The sequence below is a fragment of the Diuraphis noxia genome, unplaced genomic scaffold, assembly GCF_037042655.1.
Source record: "Diuraphis noxia isolate RWA-SAM2 unplaced genomic scaffold, SU_Dnox_SAM2 contig0001, whole genome shotgun sequence".
NCBI lineage: Eukaryota > Metazoa > Arthropoda > Insecta > Hemiptera > Aphididae > Diuraphis > Diuraphis noxia.
Genome location: NW_028301711.1, coordinates 103,414,414 through 103,424,274, shown reverse-complemented (window position 1 = coordinate 103,424,274; position 9,861 = coordinate 103,414,414). Strand labels below are relative to the sequence as shown.

General features: G+C 28.2%; 1 protein-coding gene and 1 pseudogene across 1 annotated transcript; one reads left to right on the top strand and one right to left on the bottom strand.

The window, feature by feature from the left end:
• Nucleotides 1-3,608: 3,608 nt before the first annotated feature.
• On the top strand, nt 3,609-4,277 carry LOC149063021 (uncharacterized). Its single transcript, XM_089228097.1, has one exon. It carries the CDS (start codon nt 3,678-3,680, stop codon nt 4,224-4,226), a length of 549 nt encoding a protein of 182 aa, XP_089084223.1. The 5' UTR covers nt 3,609-3,677; the 3' UTR covers nt 4,227-4,277.
• A 4,409-nt stretch (nt 4,278-8,686) lies between these two features.
• On the bottom strand, nt 8,687-9,861 carry LOC149063020 (uncharacterized; annotated as a pseudogene).

The following is a 9,861-nucleotide window of genomic DNA, read 5'->3' as shown; positions in this document are numbered from 1 at the left end:
TTTTTGGGAGGTAATTCGTTGGGTTTCATCGATTCCGCAGACCTTTTTATACTAGGGAATAAAGTATATCGTTTCCGCAAGAGGGAAAAAATAATCTTCCTGAAAAAAAATTATAGTTTTATTTTACTTACATATCTATATTATAATTTATAATATAGATTTATAATTTATAAATATTATATGAAATACTTGTATTCCTAATCTATTATCAGTGTATACCTTTTTTACGGTACGCAACTCGTGCGTTCTAAGTATAGTGACTTGATAGAGATAGTGTGGCCATGTACGAAAATGTTTTTGATTGGTTTAGAGATTTTTCCACCATTAGTTTCCTTTGATAACAAAACTCTTAATTTAAATATAATATAAGTAGCCGGTTTAAAGTCAAATTATTTTCGTTTCAAGTTAATATATTGATAAATAATAATTTCGGATATACCATGTTTACTCCTAATTGTTGTTGTGTTGCTTATTATTTGGTTAACCTAAAAAATATTTACAAAACAGCAAATATTCATTATTCATAGCAGTGTATTTCTTTAAAAATATTTTTACTGTTTTTCATCATCATGCCTTGTTGTGTTGCCATCGGGTGTCAAAATCAGACAAAAAGGGTAGGTATTTAATAAAACATTTTCCCTGAGACCCTATTAGGAAAAATCACACTCTTGTATTTCTGAGGTAAGTTCTAACATTAAAAACTCATCACAAAGTAATATTATTTGGATAGTTATAATTTTACTATTTATAGCAAACAAATTATACACAACATTATTTTAATTACTTTATAGATATATTTATTTATTCAAATATAGAATTATATAGCAGGGTATAATACTTATAATTCCATAATTAGGTAGGTAGGTACTTTTTAATAAATTATAAGGTTTTCTGCTAATTCTACTTAACTAAATTCTCAAAACACTTTAATCATTCAGTGAGTTAATCCTTAATATTTTGTTTGTTTCGATCATAATAATTTCGGGCCCTAGAAAACCATTGGTCTAAATTTAATATAATTGAGTTAAATTATTTAAATTTAACTCATTATATTTTTATATTCTTATTTATGATTTATTCCATAATCTTATTATTATATATATAATTTCCATTTATAATGTCTTAAAATAAATACAAGTATTAACATAATGGTTTTTAATGTATTTTATTCATTCATAGATACCTATAAAATTTAATATGAAAATATGAATTCACTTGATATTTAATTGTATACCATTCTAGGAAATAAGCACCTATCTCAAATAGTAATTTAACATAGGCTTTTTTGTATTCTAACAACTCATTTAGTTCGCCAGAAGCTCTGCTAAATTAAATAATAATAATACTTTGAATCTATCATAAATGTTAAATATAAAAGTGACTGCATTTATGATTTTAAAATAATAATTTGACTATTATCAAAAAAAACTTGAGAAATGCTCAATAACAGTATTGTTTGATATAATATATAAAAAAAATCATTATTTATAAACAATAGCATTATTAATCACATAAATGATTTCAAATCTCAATCTAGTCATAAATGTAATAATTTATCATTTACGAGTATTCTGAATTATTGGAACATTTTTCATTTAATGTGTTTTACTCTTTTGTCCTGGTTTTATTTATGAAAATTATACAAGTTAATAGAATAATAATAATAATCAGCATTTAGATCAATTGTATTAAATAAACATACTTACATACTTTATACATACAAATGTATAGCTATTGACTAGTGTAGTGGACTCCTTTAATGAGTATAATATGTATCTCATAGCCCGCTAAGAAATTTAGGAAACTAATGGCGACTATCAGTATACCTTATCAGTTTGGCCACACTATCTCTATCAAATCAGTAATCACTATAGTTCTAAGCACATCATTAGGTGAGAATAACCTTATAGTTTTTCAGCTTAAGTAAATGATGTAATAAAGACAAGTTCTACTTGAGATACATAAGCTATTACTGAATATTATATATGGTGTGAAATCGTATATTTATGTTTTTTTTTTTTTTTTTTTTTTTTTTTTTGGTTTATATTTTTAAATCATCTGAATAAAACTTTTTGGTCTTGGAACAAGTATTGGGAAATTTGAAAATTATAATTTATTTTACAATAAAAGAAACATCCAATAATTTCATAGTAAAACTAGTTATAGTGTGTTGAATATAATTTTTCCCGGTTTGCTGTAATTATTCCTTTTAAATACGCGTTATATATATACAAGTTTGAGGCAGGGCAATGTACCTAATGAAAATGAATACAATCAAAAATTCTAATACCAATTTTTATTTCAGTGCCTGAGGGGAATACACTGGTTCATGACTTCTGTGAATCTACTCTTCAAGACAATAATTGCCTAAATTATTACACCAATTTATTTTCTTAATACTGAAATATTAATCCTAATGTTTTAAATGCAATTATTAATACCTTAAACACATATGAAAATCATTTGTACATGTAATAATATACCTACCAACTTTATTTTTATTATTTTGTCAGGTTTTTGTTATCTCCCAACATGGAAGTATTGAAACATTTCGGCTAACGAAAATTCACTTTTGACAGGTCAAATACTATTTTGAACTGAAAGTGTATAATATCATAAGTATGACTAGGTAGGTAAGCGTTTTTTCGTAAAAACTTATATTTAAAAAAATGCATTTATGTTGGGGGAGGATAAAAACTTTTTTAATGTTATTTTTTTGATCTAATAATTAATATTTATATTCTGGTCCATATAAATCTTTAAAATATTTATAAATAATTTAAATATACCTAAAATAATAAACAACATGGAAATATTTTTGAAAAAACATAAATATTTAATTTCTGATTCTATGAAGAGCAATAATGAGTATTATTTATTATTTTTAAAGATAAACTTTTATTAGTCCTCATGAGGCATTTGAAGTTAATTAAAAGTCACTTCTAAGTTTTATTATAACAACTTAAAAATACTAAAAAGTATGCTTACAATTTATTTTTGTTATACCTCAAATGTCTAAGCGGTAACGATAATACAACGAAAATGGTTCTACTTTAGTGAATACCTTATCCACCTTAATTGCCCAAAGCTCGGTCGTTAATTGGTGTTCTTCGAAATCGCTGGTTCAACTACGATGTTCTGTTCTTCGTACCTTCAGCTGGTGCGTTTTTGATGGTGTTATGAACGCATTAGCTATTAGTATATAGTATTAGCCTGTTGTATTAGAATATAAGAGTATATTATAGTAGTCTACGGGCAACGCCTAATGTGTAGGCGACTCCCGGAATATTATAACTACACGGCACCCACTTGGGAACCGTAGAGTCAGTCGTTCTAGCTCTTTTAACGGATCCGGACATTTCGGCGTGGCCATCTCGGCGTGGCCGTTTCGGCGTTGCCGTTTCGGCGTACAGCCTTTTCGACGTGGGTCGATTTCGGCGTAGTAATTTTTCATAAAATGATTTTGATTTTGACTTATTTATGCTCTTTTACCCGATAAAAAAAACCAAACGTATGAACGGCTATTTAAAATATTAATTGAATTAAAACCAGGGTTAAAACCAAAATCAATTGCTTGCGATTTTGAGCAAGCTGCGATCAAAGCAATTAAAAACAATTTTCCTGAAGTTCAAATTCACGGATGTCTATTTCATTTGACAAAAAATTTTAGACTTAAAATGGGTGACCTAGAATTATTTTCGAAGTATAAAAACAATGCAGAATTTTCAATTTATATTAAAATGATTTTGGCTTTAGCTTTTGTTAAAATTGACGACATTTACAATAGTGTAAACTTATTATATGATGAACTGCCTGAAGAAATATTTCCTCTCTTGGAATGGTTTGAAGAAAACTACATCGGTACAGTTGTAAGAAACCGTCGTCGAAACCCACTTTTCCCCCCTATAATTTGGAACGTTCATGATCGCGTACTTAATAAAGACGATCGAACAAATAATCATGCAGAAGCGGCAAATCGTCGTCTTAATCTACAAATGGCAGTTGACCATCCGACACTATGGGCATTTATATCATGTTTAAGGAGAATACAAAGTGGCCGAGACACCTTCTTTTGCCAATTAGAAACAGGCAAAAGTCCACCAAAAAAGAAAAAAAAATACATCGACGTCGATAAACGTATTTTAAAATTAGTCTGCGATTATGATAATCGTAATATTATGAGCTTTTTAAGAGGGATAGCACATAATTTAAGTATGATGACCTGAATATTTTTATTCATGATTTTAATAGCATTCTCCTTATTTTTATATTTTTAATATTTTAATATTATTATATACAGTTTTTTATACAAAAATTATTTATATATTTAATACAATTTTTTTAGCATTCTAATTATTTTAATTAAATTTGTTTTATTATACTTAAATATACCTAATTATTATATACAGTTTTTTATACAAAATTATTTATTTATTTATATTTTATGGTGACCTACCTAATTTCTTGAATGGCTCTACGCTTAAACGGCCTTACGCCGAAACAGCCGTACGCCGAAACAGCCGTACGCCGAAACAGCCACGCCGAAATGGCCACGCCGAGATGGCCACGCCGAAATGGCCACGCCGAAATGTCCTAGACCGCTCTTTTAAACCTGTACGTCGTTCCTGTACGTTTAAATGCTTATAAAAAAAAAACATGCCTATGAATTTTAAATATTTTTTAACTGCTATTGTTACAATGCGTTAGAAGCCTTGAATTAAATTTTCAAGCTTTTTTACTGAACAAATAAATTTTTATCGATATTTATAGAAAAAAGAACTAAAAAAGTTGAAAAATTAAAATGTCAGTAAACAGCTCAAAACAAATCTAAATATTTTGAAAATTTAATCAAATATATAAAATACATATACAAACATTCAGTGAAAATTTCAAGTATCTGCGGTAATTTGTTTTTGAGTTACACCAAAATAAGGAAATCGCTAAAAGTGAAAATCCAATGTAGTAAAAATTTAAATTTCAAATGCTCACAAAAATTTAATTTGAATTTCCGCTGGATAATGATTGATTATGTGTGATAATGATTGAAAAACTTGTAAGGAATCTTGTATTAAATTTTCAAATCTTAGATTGAAAAAGAAAATTTTTTATGAATTTCTAGCTTAAAATAATTTGCGAATTTCCGTGATTTTACGTCTTTTGTCAAAATTCAAACTTTGAATGCTTATAAAAAAAAATTGTGACTATGAATTTGTTTTATTTTTCAACTGCTTTTGTAACAATATGTTAAGAGCATTGTATTAAATTTTCAAGCTTTTCTGCCTAACAAATAAATTTTTATCGATATTAGTTTAAAAAAAACTAATAATGATCGAAAATTGCATAGTAGGTAGAATATACTTATATAAACATTCGGTGAAAATTTCATGTACCTATGTTCATTTGTTTTAAAGTTACATCAAAAAACAAAATCAATTTTGTCGAAAAATGAGTGTGCGTAAAATTTCCCGTTTTTCCCTTAATTTTTAGTTTGTTTTTTTGATTATTCAGAAAAGTATTAAGAATTTATTACTTTTGACCCTCCAAAGTACCAACTAGATTCACTTTCTGATCAAACGAGGTACTGAAGTTAAAAATCGAAGCACTTTTACTGCCCCAAAACGTGATGACAGACACAAAAAAAACACACACACACACATCATGGTAAAATCAATACATTCATTGCCCCGCAAAGAATCTAAATTTTGAGTGCTCAGAACCAAAAGGTTCTAAAACAATTCTATGTATATACTATATGTAGTTCTGTTATAAACGACTACCTACGTATATTATTTTTATTTTCCAGTATCTAACGGTAAGTATATTTTATGTTTATTTTCATATTTTCTATTTATACATTTCTGAAAAGATCAGGTAACAAATCGAAGCCGAATTAGAACTTACAGTATTTGTAATTGGTTCAGGTTACTATTTAAGTACTCAAAACCCATTTTAAGTGATTAAAATATCAATTGTTGTTAAAAAATACAAACATGTGAATATATTATTAATCTCAATATGAACTAACATAATATGTCAGAGTTTAGTGTTTTTTATTGAATTTTTTTCACCACCAATTATTATCGTAACACATCTATACCAATGTTTAGTTTGACACGTACTATTAAGTGATAACGAGTATACGTCGTTTTCTTTCTGTTAGTATTTTATTATGTGGTATCACCCGTATTAGCTTATACACCTCACCCCCCAAAGTACCAACTAGATTCACTTTCTGATCGAACGAGGTACTGAAGTCAAAAATCGAAGCATTTTTACTGCCCCAAAACGTGATGACAGACACAAAAAAATAAAAACTAAAATAAAAAACACACATCATGGTAAAATCAATACATTCATCGCTCCGCTCAGAATCTAAAATGTCTATAAATCGCTCGAAAATGGCTAAAATTTTCCGAACTTTAAACCGTAAGAAACAAAATCCAAAATACAACAAAAAATAATTCATGTCATTTTTCATTTGAAGCAATATTTCTGGTAGAAAACGTCGTCCGTAATTGAAGGGCGACAAGTCATAACGTGGTATTGCCATTTTTATCAAAACTGAGTTATACATTGATTCTAATTGAAAATATGGCGGGAAGTTCATTTTTGTGATTATTTTGTTGCTAACTTCACTTTATATTGAAGAAAAATGCAATTCAAAAAGTATAGTTTAGGTCAAAACGTTGTATTTCCATACTCCATTTTATTTATAACGTGTTAATTCCATTTTTGTGTCATAACGTATTATTTCTCATACACGAGTTATAGAGTTCGATATCCTGTTTTCTCATAAGGTGTTATTTCCAATACATTTTTAAAGAACGTATTATTTCCATAAATTGTGACATAACGTTGTATTTCCCATGCTAAATATCCATAGCCTTGTTTAATTTTTATGAAAACGTATTATTACCAATATTAGTATTATTCCTGTTCAAAAAAAAATATAGTTTTAAGTTATAATAAATTCACAGTTGTGCGCTGGCAGTGAATATGTTATCATTTAATAAGTAAACAAAAATGTCGATATTTCTAAAAATAGTTTATACGGACGATTAGTGTTACGTCACAAATTGTTATCAATCCTTATCAAACTATCCATTGGATCCAAACAAACATTTCATACTATCTGAGAAGCATACACTTGAAAAGAATTTGAATAAAGTTGTGGTTTAAATGCTTAAAAGTTTAAACTTTAACTTTTATTTGTTTTATACTTTCATTTTAAACGATTTTACGTTTCTTATTGCTGTTTTACCTACTTAATACTCATATTTAATCGATTCTAATGGCTAGTAATCATTTATTGTCAATAACTTCAATATCGGAATACTTTAAAGAAAATATAAAACAACTCAAACGTGGTGAAATAGCTTATAAGGATAGCCATATTTTAAAATTTCAAGCAGATCCAAGTTTAGGAATAATTGTTGGTGAGATAAAACCTAGTATGCGCAACAACCCTTATAATGTAAAACTTTTTTTAAAAGATGGATGTATTGCTGATGCACAGTGTTCTTGCCCTAGAGGTACACTTATTTGCCATCATATTGCAGCATTAGCAATATATACCCACTATAATTTGAGCTCCACGGATACAGCTTGTTCCTGGAGTGCTAGGAAAAACAATACATTAGGTGAAATTAAATCAATTAATCAAATATATAATTGTATACCATGTCCGGATATGTGTTTCAAATGTAGATTTTGATAACTTTAGAGAGACTTTAATGAGTTTAAAACGAATCAATAACTTCCGAAAATCTTTTAGTTGACTCTATTGAAAGTCTTATTCTCGACAAAAGATGTCAATATTTAGTAAAATCAAAGGATTTTGTTGCTCTTAAAAATTATGTTCAAACTAAGATCTATGTGACAGATGTATCAATTATTCAGATAGCTAAAGATACTGTTGGACAAATTAATAATGACCTTTGGTTTAAGTATAGGAAAAATAGACTTACTGCTAGCCACTTTGGAAAAGTCCTAGCAGCCTTTAAAAAAGATAAATTTTCAAAATCTTTATTTAAATCATTAAGCAATGATACTAACCTTAGTGGTATACATTCCATACAATGGGGAATCTCTAATGAAAGTTCCGCTATAGATGTACTTAAACAAGAAGAAAATGTAGAGGTGATTCCAACTGGATTATGGCTTTCAAATAGTGGACTTTTAGGAGCATCGCCAGATGGACTAGTAGGCTCTAATTATACCGTTGAAGTAAAGTGTCCATGGAAGTACAGAAACAAAAATCTTAATGCTGAAATTGAAGTAGATCATACTTACATAGTATACAAAATTAATGGGAATTTGATTGTAAACAAAAAACATCCATACTGGGATCAAATCCAAGGCCAGCTTTATTTAACAAATCGTGAATTTTGTTACCTAGTTATTTGGACCCCTGAACAAGTAGTTATAGCTGTAGTTGAAAAAGACACCAAATGGGCAATTAATTTGGAAATTCTAGAGCAGTTTTTTATTCAGAAGTATATACTCTACCTTACTGAAGGATAACCGTTGTTTTATTATTTTATAAACTTTTATTAAGAATGCAGGTAGCAATTTTCTATAGAATTTTAGTTTTGTAAAGTAATTTAATAATTTTGTGAACTATAAAAATTAAAAATGTAATGATGTACATTTAACAATATACTATAATATGATTATTATTTACAGTTTACATATTTCCTTGAACTTCTTTAATTAAAGGAGGCTGTAGATTTGTTAATGCAGCAACTAATTGAAAAATACTTTCAGCTTGCTTCAACATTGTGAAAGGAATAAAATGTATTATGGAATAGCATTTTATTCTTTGTATTGCTCTTTCAATGTGGATCCGTGCCTTAGCTATAACTTCTGTTTGAACAACTTGATTTGGTGTAAACTGAGGAGTATCTAAAAATGGTGGAATATTTAAAGATACTCCGTGAGGTAAAATGTCCCTGATTAAAAACCCCTTATCTGCAATAATAAGATCTCCGGCGAACATTTTCTCTAAAAGACCACTATTTAATGTTACCATCTTGTCTGATGTAGATCCAGGAGACAATGAACTGACAAATGTAACAACACCATTCGGGGCAATTCCTATTAGTGCTTTCCAGGTATTTCTGTGCTTATATGAACTATATGTGTCTCTCTGAATATTCATCGACTGACGTGATACAGCAGTAAATACTTCAGTGCAATCTATTATTATACGGCAGTTGGTAAATGACTTGAATGCACCAGGTAAACATTTTTTGTTTTTTTCTCTAGTTGGAATACTACTCATGCATTTAGTAAAAAGTATGGCATGTAAAACATTAATCCATGTAATGACAACATTACTTACAGTTGCTTTACTGCAGTTGAATTTTACTGCTAAATCAAAATGTGGTAAATTGTTTCTCAATTTAACTAACGTCATTAGTATTTGATCAATTTTACTGATACTTTCAACATTCCAATTTAAATGATATTTTAATCTCTGCATTTTTCACTAAATTGTAAAGAGCAATAAATACTTCACTTGATGGTATGCCAGTATAAGAAGTTAATAAATCTTCATTTTGAACTAAATTTTCAAATGTGAATGACAAGCTTAATGTATTTAGTTTCAATTTCATTTCTTCATTTTGCTTTTTTAGAAAATAATTTTCAGTTTCGAGTATGGTCAATGAGGTCGATGACATAATGACTTCAGATACTCTAAAAAAAAAATTAAATTTATTATAATATTAAATCATAATATTCAAAAAATGAATAATACCCTTGGGGGTTAGACTTTGTTGATTCATCAAGATCAAGTGCTGTATTGATTTCAAATTCGCTGTTATTAAATATTTCATCTTCTTTCTCTTCATTCATCAT

What these genes read in the sequence shown, in the direction of transcription:
- LOC149063021 (XM_089228097.1), top strand. Translation starts at nt 3,678, where the DNA reads ATGGGTGACCTAGAATTATTTTCGAAGTATAAAAACAATGCAGAATTT.